The sequence below is a fragment of the Zosterops lateralis genome (assembly GCF_965231275.1).
Source record: "Zosterops lateralis genome assembly, chromosome: 1".
Lineage (NCBI taxonomy): Eukaryota > Metazoa > Chordata > Aves > Passeriformes > Zosteropidae > Zosterops > Zosterops lateralis.
Window position 1 is genome coordinate 116,123,585 of NC_139762.1, and position 19,995 is coordinate 116,143,579.

The following is a 19,995-nucleotide window of genomic DNA, read 5'->3' on the forward strand; positions in this document are numbered from 1 at the left end:
CCTCTCCCTAAAGACATCCAGGCAAGTAGGTAATACTAAAATAGGTAAAATATGAGATTGTCTTTTTTTAACCTTACCCATCAGGAAGTTAAGCATCAGGACCCATTTTTTAAGTAAAGCAGTAGGACAGAAAACACCAGAAAAGGAGTCATGCCATGCTTAGAAAGTTATTTAGCACTGTAAAAATGAATCATCCTGTGGAAATACCCCTTTTTGTCACTTGCTAACAAGGCCAGTAGCATGGACAGTGTGTCTCATGCCTGTATGATTACAGATAGTGGAGCTGAATGCCCCTCAGAAGGAAGTTATTAAACTGAGAATACTGAAAAAAGACAAATTTCTCTTTAGGCTTTCTGAGGAAAAAGCAAGACAATGTCAAAATTCATATCTCTAGGCCCAACAAACTAGATGACCTTTTAAAAGAATATCAAGCCAGGTCTGTGCTATAAGATGCCACTGACCATAGCTGTGCTGGTCAATGGAATGACCAAAGAGAGTTCAGCTTTACTACTGCCCCAGCCCCAGATAAGTGCTCAATTAGCATAATTAAGATACCAAGTTATTGAAAACAGTTCATTCCCATTTAACAAGCAATGAAACTCTGAGAGAGGGTCAGGGCCTCCAGTGCTGTGTACAGTATATATCCATATTGAATTCTACCACTGTGATTTGGAAGCATTTCCCACACAGACATAAGAGGAGTGTAAGGAAATGAAGCAGTAGTAAATAATTCTTGATTGGTTTTTGCTCTATGAGAAGGGGAAATATTTTTTTTAAACTAAACCATGTACAGAAGTTGGAGCACTTCAGAAATTAGAAAATTAATGTCATCAATAATTTTTTGCTACTCCTGAAGAATACTACTTCAAGTCTTTCTTGCAGCATTGTATGTAATTAGAATCAAACCTGCTTTCTTTCAAAAGTATTTTCTTGAGTTACAAAAATACAAATATTTGTCCTGATGCATATAACTAGATTTTGGCCTTATACTTTGAACTGTGAGTGTTATCTTAAAGAAGGTAAATATTACCACTCCCCAATTATACTTCTGCAAATAGATTACCAGTCACAATTTAATCTAGATTCACTGACATATTGCTAATAAAACAGCTAAAACATATACCACCAAATGATTAGAATGAAAAGGTATTATTGAATTCCAGAGAGGCAGTTGTACTGTGGAGGTCAAGGGTGAATTTTTGCCCTTGCTGGTTTCCTGAGAAGCTCTTCTAGGAGCCACTCAAAATGCCAATCCAAAACAAGGCCTCTGTATATAGCCTGATTCATCTGAAAAAAACCCCTTCAAGGTGAAGTTCTGGACATTTTATAACATCAACTGAATTATTTCACCCTTCAAAGCTGACTCATGCCAAGGGTGAATGGATTATTACCTTCAGTGACATAGGAATTTGAAAAGTTTATGTGTAAGGAACTGTAAAACAACACTGCATGTAGCTCTGAAACACCAAACAAATATTATGCATATTTCCTTTTTGTTTGACAGAAACACATTAAGAAGTTCCTAGTTTCTCCAGATCTTTTATGGCAAGAAGCATCCATTCCCACGTATACCTCAAGAATTCATTATCCATAATGATTTCTCTAAAACACATATCAATAATTGAAACATACAGGAAAAAAAAAGCTCTTCCTAATATTTTAATTTTTTAGGAATTGTTATTAGAATCATAATAAATTAATAAAAAAAATGCAATTAGGGAAATAAAAGCTATTGTTATGAACAATTACCATACTACTTGCCTTGCATAAAATAAATAAAAAACCTTCCTAGGAATTTCAATTCTGCATTATTATCTTTTGCTAAATCCATCACTGGGAATCCACACTTGTTTCTCTCATGCAATCAAAAGCTTCTAAAGTCACTAAATATTACAAAAGGGCTCAAAAGCACAGCCTTTCCTGACTAATTAAAAATTCACAATGGGTGTTCCAGACATTACCGAATTGTGCTGTCATTTTCCACTTGAGCTGTTACATTTGTCTACCATGCAAATTTTGTACTTATTAATAATTTCAGCCATCCTGTCTCCATCCTCAAATTTGAAAATGTCTAAGCTTATTTTATAGTATCTTACTTAAGTCTTGTGCTTAGTCTGACAGTGGTGTCTGGAATTCACAGTCAGTAATTCTGACCCTATTGATTAGCATCTTCTCTGCTTAATAACTGAAATTATAGCTGTAATTTTAATAAAAATAGAAGTATAATGCAGCCTTACCTTCACTAGTTCTGTATATCCAGTTTCCCTTGCTGTCCACCAAGGCTGAGCTTTCAGTCCCTTGACATTGTAGAGGGAGCGCTGCCAAACTGATGCAAAGTGACCTCTTTGGTATCCGAGTTCATACCACTTGTATGCCTGAAACATTGAACCAAATTCATTATCAGCCAAGCTCCTACAGGAAAAAAGTAACACTTCCTGGCAAGGTAGCAGACTGTCTCTTTGGGATGTTGGGGTTACTCTTTGATTAAAATGTATAAATGAATACTTTAAGGAAAAAAAAACCACAAACAAACAAAAACCCCAAATAACAAAATAGATCAGTTGGCCAAGAGAGTCCAGTCCAATATTAACAAAACAGGATCATCTTTTCACAACCATTCACATCAAATTTGGGCCAGTAATTCATGCCCAAGTCCTCTTGGTCAATTTCATTTTCTTTGTTTCAATCCTCTACCTACAAATGAAGGATGACTGTCCTCTGCTACCACTGGAGTTGCTGTGATGATGAAAACAATGATGACTTTGTGGATCTAAAGTGTCAATTACCTAATACTTAAATGCACTTGAATTTTTCAAATATTTTTTGCAACACCAAAATTGATCACATGACAGAAACCTACTGAAGTTAATACTGGAGCTTTGATTGTCTTTACTCTCCCTTTGCACAACTTGTTTTACCTCTGCATAGCAGCAAAAAAAAAGCAAAGAAAGAAAAAGAGATGCTTGGAAAGAAAAGATCTAGCATTTGTACTACTGTGACAAACCATATGCAGAGAAGGTTGTACAGAGCTGCCTCCTTCCTGCCCAGCATTGCTGCTACAGCTGCAAGATTTCAGACAACACAATTTAAAAAAATCCCCAAATAAACAAACCATCCCTCCCCCCCCGCAAACCCCAGAACAGCTAAATAGGGAAATATGAGAATAATAATTCCAAAGCACAGGGACTGAAGCAGGCAGCAATTCCTGTCTTGAACAGAAACTGGCCAAGGTCTCCATTGAGAGTCTGTAAATTTTCTTCAAGTTTTTAAAAAATGTGATAGTCTGATCTTTATAACTCTCCCAAAGTATGGAGAAAAGTCTGCAATACACTGTTGCCTTACAGTATTCATTTAAAGTACACAAAAGTAGTGTGGATGAACAGAATAACAGATCATATACAAACTGTCATCTCTTTTTCTCCCTAGAGAAGCTCAGTAAAACTGTGCATGGGTCAAAAAACCACTGTGGATTACCTTTGGGTAATACACAGTATAACTAAAATTTGATGTTATCTTGGTTAACTGTCTGAAATGGAAGAATTAGGATTTATAACATATGTTCCCCGAAGTTGTAATACCAGTAAGATATCAATAGATTGTTCATGTTGACTGCCTGCATCCATTTGGAATGTCTGGAGTTAGCCCAAATGATAAAGGGAATGAATTATTTGATTCAGCCCCTGAGTGATGCTATGAATGTTGCTGCTCTTTAAGATACATCAGCTATAATTATGAGGTATAATACAGTTAATCTTTATTTATTAGAAGAATTGTGCTATGGAAGTTGACTTTACCATGATGGAGTAGGGTTAGGCTGCCTCACTCATCCTTTCCATTCCTAAGACTCTGTGAGGAATATTCCTTTTCTCATGCAGTTCTTGGCAGTTGAACACAGACAGCTACAACAGTGTAGCTCTCTTTTCCAGGACAGAAATTGTTTGAGATACACTCAGTTTATACATTCTGTATGAAAAGTGCTCTGTTTTGTAATAGCTTCCATGGTTTTAATTTTTCTTTTCTTAAGCCAATACGGCATCTTATCAAATTATAGTTGGAAAGGGCATACCCAATACTGTTTCCCTAATACTTCCCAAGGCCACATTCATAACTCCTAATTTAGCTCTAATAGATGAGTATCTCCCTTCGACAAACCTTCAGTGATAGTGATTTCACATGCAACTTAAATATTGATCTGTTTCCTTGATTAAATCTTGAAATTCAGCAAGTCTAGCAAGGTCAGTGAGAAAAATTTAGCTGAACAATGGACTTTCCACTGATACATTTGGAAGTGTCCTCTATCCCAAGAAGTTCCTTTGTCATTAATTAAAGTTTTTCTACAGCAGATTTGGCCATTAACTCCATAAACATTAATACATAATTATCCTGGGGTTAGAGATGATGTACCTTAATTGAATCTGTGCGGTATCTTTAGTCAAATATGGCAATGGGATGTCCTAGGCTCAGCAACTCAACCCAGAACGTCCCATGGAAATGTACATGGATTTGAGAAAAGGAGACAGAGATAGAGTGTGAAAACAGACTCTGTGTATGTGTGTCTGTGTGTGCATGTGTTTCTACATAAAAGGAGGTAAACTAATTCTCACTTCTAAACAAACAATTAAAAAAATCTCATTGGAAGTGTATTGCAGGGAAGGCAATCTAACTTAAAATTCAGATATTACATTTCACTGTTCTGGATCTACTGTATATATAAGGTATTGTAATAAAAGTTCCATGGATTATTAAAAAAAAAAAAAAAAAAAAAAAAAAAAAAAAAAAAAAAAAAGCTAACCTGATGAACTAGGCTTGAGAAAGATCACATACAGAGGCTTCACCATGGTTAATACTGGAGAACCACCAACTGACTGGGCCACAACACTAGTGGTCAGCATTTTTTACAGTTTTTTAGGTATTAATATTGTACATATTACTAGGTAAGTAATTAAAAAGCAGTGATTTTCATGGCTATTTCTACTCTGATTTTTAATGCTTACTCTTTTCATATTTCCTACCTAGGAACTGGAATGTTTTTCTTTTTTTTTTTTTTTTTTTTTCCTGTTGTTTTTAAATTCATGCCTATATTAAAGTTCATAACTAATCAGAATCTTCAAAAAACTTCCGTTGCTCCCCTGTCATGACTGTAGTGTAATTCATAAATTTAAATTTTACTTTTAAGTATAATTTGATTTCAAATAAACTCTTAAAATAGAAACTCTTGTGGCTTCCTCTGTCATATGTTTGTTTTTTGTTGGCCACTCAACAGATACATAGTACAAATTTCTGTTTTCCTAACTGATTTGTTAATTTAGTTATTGAAAAAAATTTCATAACTCAGCCCTTTCATGATCCTCTTTTAGCACATATTTATTGGTGCTTTTTCCTTGGAAAGAAAGGAAGATTTACAAAACACTGTTATACAAGAATTTCTATACAGTAATATATAAACATAACTGATTCTTTTACTTCTCATTAAAATCTGTGTTGTAAGTGATAAAAGCAGAAAACAGATTCTAGAAACATTTAAAATTTTTGTAAATTAGTCCCTTGCTTCAAGCTGCCCTAAGCCAGCTTAAACATTTTAAGCTAAATCTAAAGCAAGGGATGCTAAGAGATTGTACTGTAATGCCTACAACAGATTTTTTGCTGTTGATCATCTTGACTTCTACATATGCATGCTGGATTGCTGCAATCAGACTACTCTTGCTTTCAACATGAAGCCCATCATGCTTTTCTGCATTCTTCAGCCACTCAGAGATCTAGATTTTAAAGCAAGAACATGTTAAACACGTACCTCTTTGTCTCCCATTCTCTGTAATGCGTCACCCAGATGAAAATAAAAACGTCCATCATCTGTGCCAGGGTCACCAGACTCCAGTCCCTCCTAAAAATTAAATAAATAAAAATGAAAGGTATAAGAAAACTTCAAAAGGACTTCTAAAAGAGTTCATTTGATTGCTGTAAATAGTCTGTCAACCCTATGCAAGAGACAGGCTATGAAATTTGGTAGGAAATGTAACCATATTAACCTGCAACTTAAGCTGAATGAATACAATATGTCAGTAGAAAGTCATTGAGAAATGCTACCAGTTTTCCAAATCCCACAGTTTCTTCCTTCAGTCCCTCCAAGACAGAGGCATATTCAGACATGGATACTTGCCTCTGACCCTATAAACGTATAGAGAAGCGTTTTATAAAACTGAATCAAGGTTTCATTTTGCACTATTTCTTCCCAAACCCTCAGAAGTATACTTAAGGCTTCTCTGGATCTTTCAAGAACCTTAGATTTTCAGCATACTACCAATCTCAAAAAAGTTTGAGGCTCAGAGCTCTGTATTTCAGGTTAACCATTAATAAAAAAAATACTTGATGTTTAAGAATTGACTGTTTTCAATATACAAGTTTGTTCCAGCTCATAAGTAGTGATACAGCAGTTTAACTCCAATAGCTTAAGCAGTGATTTGTAATTAGTACATTTCTAGTCTGACACATTTTATATGTTCCAATTCTACTTTTTGCAGGTAAAACATTTACTGTGTGAAAAAGTACCTGTAGATAAGGTATGCTCTCTGCTATCTTGTTTTCTGCCTTCAGGATGAAGCCATAATGTACTTTGGCAAAGCCATCATTTGGAGCCAGACTTAGAACCTGTTTGAGAGAAAATGAATTAAATACACCTGTATGAATTGATGCAAATTAACAAAACTGTGTACATAATACTATTTAGTAATGCAATGGTATTTTTTTTTCATTACTGATTCTCGGGTAAACCCTTGGCTTGTCTGTGCCTTCTTGTCCTCATTCAACTTTTGTACTTTCTCCAGACAAGACAAACTGAAGTCTCAGAAGTAAAAGTATTTCAACAGAAATTGCTTTATTTTTCACTTGTCTGTCCTTTTCTACACTTCTCTCTTGAGGTATAGCATGCAACATTACAGAATTAAACCCATCATTATCACTTAAGATACTTATTCCAGGTTTGACTAATCTCAAGGAAAGCAGATACTCTTAAAAAATCTCCAGCAGAAACATACCTGAAATAGTTTTAAATTAGATCGATTTCCAATGGTGGCAAACTAGTTTTTGCAAGAGAAAATACATGAAGCACAATGACTACAACCCTGGAGCACCAAGGGCACTCTCAGCACAGTGGTGAACTGCAGCACCCTCTGAAACAGTGTGCACTTTTCTGGCCATGAGAAAGAAAGTAATAAAAAAGTCTCCTGCAGTAGTGACTCAATGTGCTTTCACACTAGAGGTGATGGATAAATTATTCTTGTATAATTGTGTGCTGCACTCTTTGACCAAGACCAAGCATTCTAAATTCAGCTGAAAGATTTTTGTATCCTCAACAACATTCACACCATATCGGAGTTACAAACTGGCCTAATTTTACAGAAAAGGGAAACTCATGGACAAATGTCCAGAGAAGGATATTTCATGGGGACTGTGGAAGAGAAGGATTTATGAATACAGAGACAGCTGTAGGAAAGGATCAGTGTATGGGGGCGTGTTTCAGGGAAGGAGATATGAAGCTGCCAACCTGAATTCTGTAACATGCACCCCTAACACCAGTCAGATAATTTAAGTGCATTTGGTCTGCTTCAACCAAGGGCAAAAATTAGAGAGAATATCTTGATCTACTTTTGAGCTCTGCATTTCTACAATGTACATATTCAATATAATTTGTAGCTCTATGCAATATCAATTACATGGTTAAGTTAATCTGTTTTTACACCTCTTCTCTCCTTAAAATAAGGGTGGACAGTCTTATCAGAATAGACCCTTAGTCTGTGAGGATCATCAGAGGAGCCTGGCAGGCAGTGGAATTACAGAGGCTGATAACCACTGAGTGTCTAGACAGCTGCTAAATACTAAACAACAGACAGATGAGCAATTTCTCTTGCCTAAATCCATTTTTGAAGCTACTAAACTTATGCCATGGACAAAATGCCTGTATACATTATAGTTATTTCCCTCTGCCTTTTCCAGTCACTGTCTGACATCACTTTTCAATCAAAATCATAGGAAGTTTTCTGGACCGATTTCTCTCTTTCCTCAAACCTTATGCATACCAACTACATCCAACCAAAACCAAAAATTACAGCTATGAGAGTACAAAATGTTATGAGTCAAAAATAGCAGCATTTTACTTCTTTTCACAGGCAAGACTTATTATGAAGGAACAACCAATTTGAGAATCTATTGGAAGTATGAGACATTATTAGGAAAAAGAACCACAGTAAGGATGATCCCTAGTATAAGAACACACTATGACCTTCTGCATCTTATGCCTTTTGACTACAGTATTCTGTGTATAATTATTTTGATCCAAGAATCTGTACCTGCAGGGTGAAATGAAATGACTGACAGAAATATTTATTAGCCACATAATTTCGTTACAGTTTCTTTAACTATAGGATAAAGCTATCTGATTAATTAAGACAGAATAGAATTTTCTGTATTACGGTTCATTTAAACTATGCCGAGTTGCATTAAGGAATGATCTACATTCAGAGACCCTAAAGAGAGGCGAAGAGATACAATCAGCAGAAATTACACTGGAAGTATTTAATGTAAATTGTATTACTCTGTTGCTGTTGCTGCATGCAATATTAATTATGTTTAGAAATAAGTTTTACTAAAGTGCTCATAGCCCATTAAATACTAATCATGAATATAGAAATTAACCTCTGGGGCTATCAGTGGCTAATTAGCCAGGGCAGAGTACTGTGTTCTTGTGGATATTCTGGTTTTGGTACCTGAGATAGCTCAATCAGAGCTGGTTTATGCGTGTCTCTATAACGCTGCACTGAACCATGCACACATGCCTCAGCATGGAGGCAAAAAAAGTGCTATTAGCTGAGTAACCAGTCTTACAAAGTTCTCTTTCACTGTATTTTTTTTTTATAATCTGTGGATGTTTGAACCAAAAATAGTTCTAATTCTATCAGGACTACTTTTAAAGTTATGTTTTCATTGAAAATACAAATAACTCTGAATTCTACTAAGATTACCCATAACATTATGTTTCCATGTCCCTAAGTGCAACATTCAGAAAAAAAATGATTTAATACTAGAGGCAAAACTGAAATCCTCTCCAACTGGACCCCATTTTCCATCTGTGGTTCAGCAAAAATTCTGGTAAACACAAACTAGGAAAGTGTATTTTGGGCAAGTTATACCACACTACACTTGGAAGCAAAAAAGTCTCTTGGGTTTGAAGTCCGGTGTTTATACACATTGCTTCTGTAGCTAAAAGAAGAAACATTTATTAAAGACTTCTAAAATAAGATGCTAAAATATAACAAATTTGGAAAGAAAAATAAGAATTGACTGGAAAATAAGTAAACTGGCTATTAAATGTGAAGCAAAAGCAGAAAGTTTTAATCCACTAGGATTCCCTGAGCCTCTACTGAATTCCTTGAAGATGATGTAAGCTCAAGTTAGTCTCGTCTGAAATGGTATGTCCTGTGATCCCATGTAGGGAACAGTGCCTGTGAAGGGTTCATCTGGTTGCATGTGCTCAGTGCAGGCTTACCACAGGTTAGTAACACTGAATTGAGATTGCAATGTTACAGCAGGAAGTGAAGACTTTGCCCATGAATCTAGGAGATTCCCAGGAAATGGGAAACCTGGAGTTTAGGTTCCTCTGCAGAGAAGGGTGTTTAACTACTTGGGAATTTTCCTGAGCAGCAGAAACAAGTACCACATACACAGGAACTTAGACAACAATGAGTAAGGCTAGAGGGAAATCAAAAAAATGCTGAGACTTTAAGTTGAATAAGGGGTATGTTCTCTTCAGGATGTGTACTGAACTCTAAGATGCCTGTGCTTTCTGCATTAAAGAACACTTGAATAAAATACATGAACATCCTTATAGTGAGAAACAGAGTACAAGACTCACAAATATTGGAGGTATCTACTTTGCAGCACTGAGTTCATGCTCTTGTCTGTGCTCTATTAACATTTTTGTATCAAAAGATTACACAAGTGAGCACTTAGTCACACTTCAGAGGTTTCCCAGTGTTTTTCAAAAATCATGGGAAGAGCAAGACATCTCCTTGAGGCCCTCAGAACCACAATTCAGTTTGCCCCTTTCTCTACCATGCAGAGAACCTGAGCACCTACGGTAGGAGATCAAGACCAAACACTTTCTAAATATGCATTGCAACAGGTGAGCAAAGCACTCCAGAGCAGGCCATGTAGTCCCTAAGCAATCTGCCCAAAATCATGCAAGACGCCTTCAGTAGAACCAAGAACCAAAGCAGGTACACATGAGATTCTCCCTGTTTCTTCAGGTATTCTTTCTTAAAATCCTTTGTGTAAATTTGTCCTGAATTACAACAAAAAATTTACATTATTGTGTTGGAATTCAGCCTGAGTAATACCTAAAATATGGACAAATCCACCATGACTTCTAAAAAAAAATTAATCCAAGTATTTAAAAAAATTATTTGTCCTCCTTTTACAATGTAAGAACATCACTATGCTCTATTCTATTTCTCTGTTAGTGAACTGCAAAAGAGAGTAGTTACACTGGATAAAGAAGAATGGAAAACAACATGTTAAAAGCACACCAGTTGTATATCTGTTCTTAATCAGAGCCCTATATATTTCTTCTGATGTACATAAAACTCAGTATCAAAGTAATTATACAGCAAATTCATGACCTTCCTTCATATATAAAAATCCCTGTGATTATTGAGAAATTCTAACAATTATGTTGTTTGCAACAAAACACTGAATAATTGCACGGGAAAATCTTGCCTGAAAGGAGTATGTTCATGTTTTCTCAAATTCCTTGCAGCATGAAGACCAGGTTTGTTTAATAAATCCTATCTTTAAAAGCCAATATCTACAGTCCTCTGAGTAATTTTGACAGCAAGCCAAAAATTATCAGACAGAAGTGTTTTATGGAGGGCCTAAGAAGTAGCCAAAGTAGCAAAGCAAACATTATTCTGGCAACATCTGTGACTACCAGAGGAGCTTGAGGAAAAAAATGGTATTCCTAGTGTTTGCGTTCTGCTTCCAAGCATGTGGTTGAACATCTTCCTTCTCTTTGAGAAGCTACCAGAGATGAGAATCTCTTCAACCTTACAGATGTGAGGGATGGAAAATCGGGCCTTTATTCTCAGGAGGAGGCACTAATCCTGCTGATTCCTTTCCAGCCTCCATAACCAGACAATTACCAACCCTGTCCTACACAAGCACCATGAGTGTGCCAACATCAACAAGACCATTCCTGGTCAGGTGTGACCATTTGTGCTCTACCAATGATGTCAGATTCCACATCTGTCAAACGGTTTCCAGATGTTACCAGGGTTTCTAGATGACAGGAGCAGAGTGGCCTTTCCTGGCGGTGAAGTTTCCCCAGGCAGATAACCATAGTATAAGACAGAAATATAAATCCAATGAATTCGCCACACTACAAACATCATGAAAGAAAAACAGATTTTAGGCTGCTTATAAAAAGATGAAAAGACTAAGGTTAAATAGCTTTGTGAGTACTGATGTACTTGATCACATGGTTAGAGATGCTGCTCCTGTGAAGAAACTGGCTTACTTCTGCCTTCATTGTCTTGAAGTTTGGTAATTCTTTTTTAGAGCATGCATCACATATTACATGTTACATACAACATCTACTTGTGTTGTCAATATATTCCAAACCTAACTACCAGAAGGTAGAAGAGTTAAATTATTATTAAGCATATGGAAATAATCTGCATTCCTCTGTCAATGAGGAAAAACTTAGCATGACACTATCAGAAAATATAAATTAAAATTAGAAGAAAACAGCACTAGAAAAAGAATTTTATCTATATTAACCCTTCAAAATCTCACATGTGACATATTTAACACCTAAAAAAGCTTAAATGAATCAATCTTAGAAATGAACATAGGAATGTAAGCAACAATTTCCCCTGGCTAGAATGGAAACTCACCTCTTCATATACTTTCTTAGCATTGCTGTTATCTCCTATCAAGAGGTAGCCAACACCAAGGTCATTCTTGAATGAAGTCTCATCAGGAAACAGCTGAACCAATTTCTGTAGAGTAACCAGGGAACCCCTCATGCGACCTGATTTGATTGAACAAGACTTAATTACAAGCAAAGATATAAGAAACAGTTGCAAGATGTTTACACAACATCTAAGGAAACACAAATCAGCGGCAAGTGGTCCATTTTCACTGACAATCAAGAAGGAGAACCTGGAAAAACTTGTGCACATTCAGCTGCCTGGCTGTCACTGTGGGTATAGCTGTACCAGGAATATTTCAGGGAATTACTGCAATCATGCAGTGTTATGGCAGCCTCTTGTGGAGAACTCTTCACAGTGCAGAAATAACATTATTTAGGCTTTGGTTGCTCTTTCATACACAGATAGTGAAGCACTGGAAAAAACTAAGTAAACATATAATAATAAACTTCTCCTTAATTAGGTAAATTAAATTAATTTCTAGTGTTAAGTAATAGTTCTAGTCTACTTCCATTATGAAGTTTATCATGCTTTATTTGCTTAAAATTAAGCATGTTCCTTGACTTCCTAAATGAGGTCTTACTAAGGAAAAGATCAAAACAACCTGATATTAAAAATCCAACCCATGGGAACAGAACTCTTGATTGTGCCTCAAATTCTAATCATCACTTCTCATACATCACAGAATTGAGATCTAAAACTAGAATCTAAACTTAATTCTTGTGGCTGTTCTCCCTGTATTCAATTCCATTCTTCTCTGTGTTTACTGAAAGTTTTTTCTGAGTATGTTTACTCTGTTTATGCCAGTAATTTCCTTTTGATTTTCTTCAGCTTCAGTAGAAAAAGAAAAGTTTCTTTTTTGTCTGTCAATAAAAATTTTTGACCACTTATCATCATAGCTTCTCATAGCATCTACTGCAACTTTCTACAGGTACTATTCTAAATTATAGACACTAATTCCCTGGAAAAAAATTATATAATGTAAAAATGGTTTTCACTTAAGATGCTAGGAAGACAAGTCCAAACATAAAACCAATGGAATTGTCACTTTTAAATCCTTAGTGATGTCATGAAATCTTTGCTCAGACAACTTTTGTGATTCTTATACCATCCTCAAAACTTACCAAGGAACTGCTGCCTGTCTGCTTCTCGCTTCAAGCTCAGTTTAATCAGGTCTGAAGGGACATTTGGCAGACTAACGACCTCATCATAGGTGTTGATAGCTTGTTGCAGCATCTCATTGCTTCTCATTTTCTCAGCTAAGTCATCTTCAGACTAGAAAGAATAACAAAACCATTACTAGAACACCTAATAATCCCTTAGTCTTAAAACTGACTATTTTCTTACCAGGCAAACTATGCGATTGCTAGATTATGGGCTGTGCTTTATGGGAAAGCACATAGCATTACTATTAAATCTTGTTACCTACAAACTGTTTGAAAGGAGAAGTATGAGAAAATTTGCACCTAAAGCATATATTAACACAGATTTTTGATTAATATTTGTAGAATTCATAATTTCTGCTTTCAAAAGCAGATGAAGCACTCTGTTTTAATAACACAGAAGAAAGGCAAAATTTTGCCTATAGACTATATGTATACTAAGCCTCACTCTAGAAGCAATATGGAGATCAAAAAACACCAACAAACATTTTCATCTATTCTGACAAATTTCTTTACACTCCTTCTTGCAAAAGGAATTAGGAATTGCCTTTTGCCATGCATCTGTTGGTAGAATATGTACCCTACAACTCCTTCAAAACTTAAACTTCTTCATCAAATACAGAAGCAGACCAAAGGGCATATGAGCTCTTCACAGTGAAATTGAATCTAACAGCTTCAATGAATCTAACAGAAGCTATCACTGATCTCACCTGTGGGGTAAAGCATGTTCATACTTTGTTCCAAAGCTGAAAAAGATTATGTCTCAAATGCAGAATTGTTAAAGGCTTACTTAGAATTGTATATAAAAATGTATGCATTTCCCATGTTTAATGCATTCTTCTCAAATACTTCTGTATTGATTGGCTTATGTTCTTTCTGAAGACAAGAGCCACAGCAGATGTATCATAAGCATGATGGTGCAGAAGGTGTTGTTGGTCTACTTAAATTCACTGTTGTATCAAAGACAAACATTATATGAAATTGCTTCAACTGTGTTATCCGTATATGTCATAGCAAGTATCTGAAATCTTTTTGCACTTCTGTCCTTTAATTTTTTCCTTGAGTTGCTTTAAAACTTAGTATTGGAAATACCAAAAAATATGGCTACTCAGCCAAACAGCTCATCAAGCAGATTTCAGAGACAACTCCAGAAACCAGTTTTAAGCAATAACTTTTTTTTATTTTTAATGTACATTCACTATGAAATTTATTTCTCCTTTTTTCAAATGAATTGCAGGGCAGTCCAAGAGCAGACAATGTGTCAGTCAATCCTCACACAGGGCAAAGGATATTAAAGATATATGTAAGAAAAAAGCAAAAATTGTCAGCATAAAGTCTGTATAACTTCACCAGTATGAATTATATAAGGAGGTTAAAAAATTATCTATTGTTCTTTTCAGCTGTAAAGACATTAATGAATTATGTAGAGTATCATTTTATCTGGCTCAAGTGTAATTCAGACATCAAATAAAGAACAGCTCATATTTCTGAAAAACACACCAATAATGAAATATTTTGCAGATTTTTTTTTTAAAAAGTTGCCTTTTAAAGCCATTAAAAAATCCAGAAAAAATCAATCCTCCGGTCTTATTAAAAACTGAATCTACAAAATTAGCATGTACTGTTGGTTCATGCTTCAAAGAAATGGAAAAGTACTTTTGTGGTGAATTCCTCGCCTTCTTTACCTTTAACCTTCAAGGCCTTTAACCTCACCCTTTGCAGTTTTAGTTAGTGATGAGAAATAGCAAATTTAATTGAATTTTGTTGGTATGAATACCCATTTAAAAATAATACTGTGTTACATTGCAAATCTTAATAATTCATCTGCCTGACACCCATGGTTTTCCTATTCCTTCAAACAGCTTGAACTTACACATATTGGGTTCAATAAAATTGTCATTGGTAATACTAATATAACTCTTCAGTAAAATTACTAGTATGAACCTTCAAAGGCTACAGAAAATAAATTTATCATTGTTTTTACACACTCCCAGAAAATGCATCTAATTATTTCTTCAGATCTTGGTCTATATTGACCTTTCATGGATTACTAAAGTAATAGTAAGCCACTACAAATTGCAGGAAATGGACAAATGAAGTTGGGTCACTGAGATGGGAATTCTGAATGAGAATAAATTTCAAAACTGGCTGCAGTGATCTGCCTAAAGCCATTGAGGAGGCAGGAAGCATATTCTATTAGACATAATGAGTAGCTTTGTAGAAACTGGTAAATATTGGAAGTGTAACTTCACAGAGATAAGTTCATCACACGTATGAACAAAGTGGTCTCCTACTGTAAAGAGGCAAAGAGTTCAAAAGACTGTCACCACAGAGAGCACTCAAGCATTAGGTCTGCTGTGTCTCAAGTGCCTGTGTGATAGATTTTTGGATAATCACAGCTTTGGTTTTAGCATGACTATTATTAACCAAGTAGACACTGGTTGTGACTCCAAAGTCCGCATCAATCATCCAACAGCACCATTCCTTCCTTCAGTGAGGGATTCACTTTGGTCATCCTGATTAACAGGAGTTCCAGCAGTATATTGGTATATTTAGGAAAATTCAAAGATTCTTCCTTTTTGAGACATCTCAACACAGCCTAGAACTATTATAAAATGCAGAGATTATTTTCTGATGCCTTCTGGGGGGGTGAGGGTGGTGTGTTTGTAGATTTTTTGTTTGTTTGTTTGTTTGTTGTTGGTTGGTTGGTTTTGTTTGGGTTTTTTGTTTGTTTGGGGGGTTTTTTGAAGGTAAACACCTGAAACATAACTCACTCCACAAGTAAAGCTAATGAAGCCTCCTTGCCTGAGAATTTGTGTTCTTTATTCTTTAACTCTTTCTCTCTAAATACTCCAAATCCTCTTCTCTATTCCCACTGGAGCAAAAAGCAGCATTTATCCCAGGCTGATAGACATGTTGATTACCAGCTACAGCAAACAGTATGTAATAGGTAGATTCTGCCTGTTGCTCCTTCACTGGGCCATTTGTTGGTCTGTATCTCTTGCCATTCCCCTGACAGCTCTCTTGAGATCTACAGGATGTATCTTTTTTTTGTAATTTACAATATTTCCCACTTAAGTTCCACAAAAGCTGCCAAAATAATTGGGGAAGGACAGTTGACTGAAAGCTATACAATATGACAGATCACACGATTCTTTTTTTACCTAGGAGACCTCCATAAATTAAAAAATTAATTCCACCTGGTGTTTACAATGCTATTGGTAAAACAAAAAGTCCATTTTAGCTTTTTTCAGCACCCATCACTTTGTTTTCTAAGTACCTGTGCTTTCCCGTATCTTGCTCGAGGACTTTGTGGATATTGATTCACTAATGCTTCAAAGGCCCTTAGAGCTTCTTCAACTTTTCCCTGAAAAGCAGAGATATTTATCAGCAATTCTATCTAATAAAAATGCTGAAGGATGCAGCACCTAATAACACATTAGTTTCACAATTAAAGAACAAACATAAAACAATGTAGACTGAATCAACAGCTTTTCCTCATACTTTTGTTGGGATTGCCTTTTTAAGAGAAAATAATTGTCATTATTTATTACATAAACAATATAACATATTTACGAAACAATATAATCTACTTTCCAGGGTTAAAATTAGTAAATTGGTTTTTCATACTTTACTCACTTTCCATTTGTTGACTGGATAAAATGCTTAGATGAAAATAACCTGTCTGTGTAAAAAAGTAAAGATCCTACTGCTAATAACAAATTCCAGACCAGAAATAAGAGAGAATAGGAAGAAAATTCTGGACATAGGTGGAAATTTTCCCTCTGCATACCTCTCATGATGAACAGTATCATAACTACTGTTCTTCTAAAGTAAATACAGTTTGGAAAGGAAATACAGGAAATAATGTTTGGCTGTTTCAAGTTTTTTGCATGACAACATCCCTCAGGACATCTCACACAAGTCCAAATGTAACTGGTACTCTCATGATGGATGTTGACATCATGATGGACATTGGCTAGCAAGTACAGATGGAAGCTGAGAAGAACCAGCTTCACTGTTAAACAGGTGCTAAGCACTGCTTGGCAGTATTTGGCAATAGACCTTGCTGCCACTCCCACCTCTTTACAGCTTTATAAATATGAGTTATATGTATATAAATTATACACAACTGCCTTGCTATCTTCAAACATTATACACGTCTGATTTGTTCCTAAATTTATCCTGATTCCTACATGACGTGCACGGCTATCTGGAATTTACCAAGAGATACAGCCGGAAAAGAGAGTCATTGTTTCTGATTAACCGACAGCTTAAGTAACAAGAAGCACAAAAAATTTTTTTTTTTTTTATTTTTTTTTTTTTTATTTTTTTTTTTTTTTTATTTTTTTTTTTTTTGTATTCTAACATGTAAAGAAGGCTTCTAGGGAGGAACAGCAGCAGTGGCAGCCAGAGGTTACTGCTCCCTATGCAATAGCCCTTCCAGTCCCATCACAGACCTACCAGAACTCTGGGACTGCACAGATGGCAAGATAAAGTCAAAACTGCAAAGTATGTCCTGAAAATCAAGAATAATCCTGCCTCTACAGTCATCAATTTGGTTTTTATTTTACTATACTGAAAATAGTATATCTCACTGCTTATCCATCTAGGATACAACAAAGGCTTGCAGTCGTTCTTTACGTTCTAGGACTGTCTGTGAGATATATCAGAGTTTTAACAAGAACTACATTGAAAAGACTTAAAGTCTCTCACTTTAACCTCCCATCTGGAAAAGGGACATTCCTGTAAAGGTATTCTTTTCTGAAATATTCAAATAAAAATATAAAATTGGAAGCTATAAGGGGAGATGACTGAAGAGCTTGAGAGGTTTTTTTGTTTGTTTTTCATGGTCAAGTTATTAAATTCAGAACTACCCAACCTGACTGATGTTAAGGTCTTGCTGCCCCTGGTGAGAAGCAGGAACATCTGTTTTGTCCTCTAAGCAGCTGTACAGCAGCAGAGGCACTCCCGGGACACAGAATTTTAACAGAAACAACACCTACATCAATGATCTGCACCTGAGGCTCATGAGGCATCAGAACAATTACTGGCAGATCCCTGCTAACACACACAAAGTTCTCTGGTCACACTTGACTTCAGCAGTCAGAGGACAGAACCAACCCAGCTTCATGCAATCCATTTAAGCAGAAATTCAATGATTAACCTACATATCCTTCAAGGTTAACAGTGACTAAACACACACGAACAGACATATGCTTACAACTTAAAAAAAATTAAGATAAACAATCCAGCAGAAATTAAACTTGAAAGACAAATATACGCTGAATATTTCAAAAGTTAATTTCACAAAAAGTAGTCTAAAATTCATTTTCCCTTCCTCCAAGCATTTAATTTATTCATTTTTTGTCTACTGCCTACAGTCCTGAGTGAAGAATTTAAAACTTACTTTTTTACGTAGTTTTTCTGCAGCATCTAGTTCAGCTTTAATGGTCTTATCAAACTTGTTTAAGAGCTTTGGCTTCTTCTTCTTTTTAGCTAGAAGATTTAACAAACACACAGTTCATTACTTCTTTTGTATTTCAATTGTCTGGAGTAACACTTAGCTAGAGACTGTGCTGGCAAAGCGCATCATTTCCAAGCAAAGCAGTTTCAAATTACACTGAAAAGAAACTGATTTGTTACTTATTGCAATCACAAACTCCTATATGAAAAAGCAAACTTCAGTCATTCCAATTGAGTAATTTGGTAGTTAAGTTTAGAAAAAAGCATTTTTCATCACATTACAACAAAGGATTTTTTTTTTCCAAGTGGTTCAACTGATATGCAAGAGCAAAGGGAACTGTTATTTTTCTACATTTATGGTATCATGAAAATCATGATCATCAGGGCATACTAGTCATTTCCAAAAGTTGTGACTATATATGTCTGCTTAGCCTAGAGCAATTGCTGAGGCTGCATCTGGAATGCTGTGTGCAGTTCTGGGCTCCTCAGGACAAGAGAGACGTGGAGCTCCTGGAGTGGGTCCAATGGAATGCAATAAAGATGATTAAGGGACAGGAGCATCTCTTTTGAGAAAAGGCTGAGTGAGCTGTGCCTGTTCAGCCTCAAGAAGAGACAACTGAGAGGAGACCTCATTAATGTGTATAAATATTTAAAGAGTAGGTGACAAGAGGATGGAGCCAGGCTCTTCTCAGTGCTGCCAAGCAATAGGACAAGAAGAAACAGGCAGAAACCAACGCACAAGAAGTTCCACCTGAACATGAGGAAGAACTCCTTTACTGTGTAGATCACCAAGCACTGGAACAGATTGCCCAGAGACATTGCAGAATCTCCCTCACTGGAGATATTCAAGAACTGTCTGGACCCAATCCTGTGCCATGTGCCATAAAATGACCCTGCTTGAGCAGGAAGGTTGGACCAGACGACCCACTGCAGTCTCCTTAAACCTTATTCATTCTCTGATTAGATGAGTTCAGAGAAATCATAGTTACTCAGGTTAGGAGGGTCACAAAAAGTCAAGTACTTGACCATCCTGATGAAAACAAATTCAACACTGAAATGTCAGGTTAAGACCCCTTTAAGCGATCAAGTTTTTACAGCTTAGTAAACTATCACAGCAGTAGAGCAGCAGCAGTATGTAGCAAATCAGTCTTGAAATAAATAGTGTAAAGTACACTGCATTTGAAGCAAATTCAAGTAAATGGTGTCAATTTAATCAGCTGTTTACTTCTTAGTAGTTTAGTCTTAAACAATGTCTACCTGGTTACATTAAGTATACTAGTGGTTAAAAAAATGCAAGTACGTTACTGAAAGGGTATGAAGAAATCAGCAGGTAACTGGTTTCTTCCACATTTGCTACAGCTTAACTTTGCACTTGCACTTCATTAGAA

At 35.9% G+C, this 19,995-nt stretch overlaps 1 protein-coding gene across 5 annotated transcripts in view; it reads right to left on the reverse strand.

Annotated features, from left to right (window-relative positions):
• The window catches only part of ASPH (aspartate beta-hydroxylase), a 110,293-nt gene that overhangs the window by 15,829 nt on the left and 74,469 nt on the right, over positions 1–19,995 (reverse strand). For all 5 annotated transcript variants that reach the window (XM_083864274.1, XM_083864273.1, XM_083864276.1 and 2 more), the window contains 7 exons: positions 18,552–18,640; positions 16,422–16,508; positions 13,103–13,253; positions 11,943–12,079; positions 6,547–6,645; positions 5,792–5,881; positions 2,238–2,375 (listed from right to left, as the gene is read on the reverse strand). In XM_083864274.1, coding sequence (XP_083720400.1) covers positions 2,238–2,375; positions 5,792–5,881; positions 6,547–6,645; positions 11,943–12,079; positions 13,103–13,253; positions 16,422–16,508; positions 18,552–18,640 — 791 coding nt within the window. The remainder of the gene's footprint in view (positions 1–2,237; positions 2,376–5,791; positions 5,882–6,546; positions 6,646–11,942; positions 12,080–13,102; positions 13,254–16,421; positions 16,509–18,551; positions 18,641–19,995) is intronic.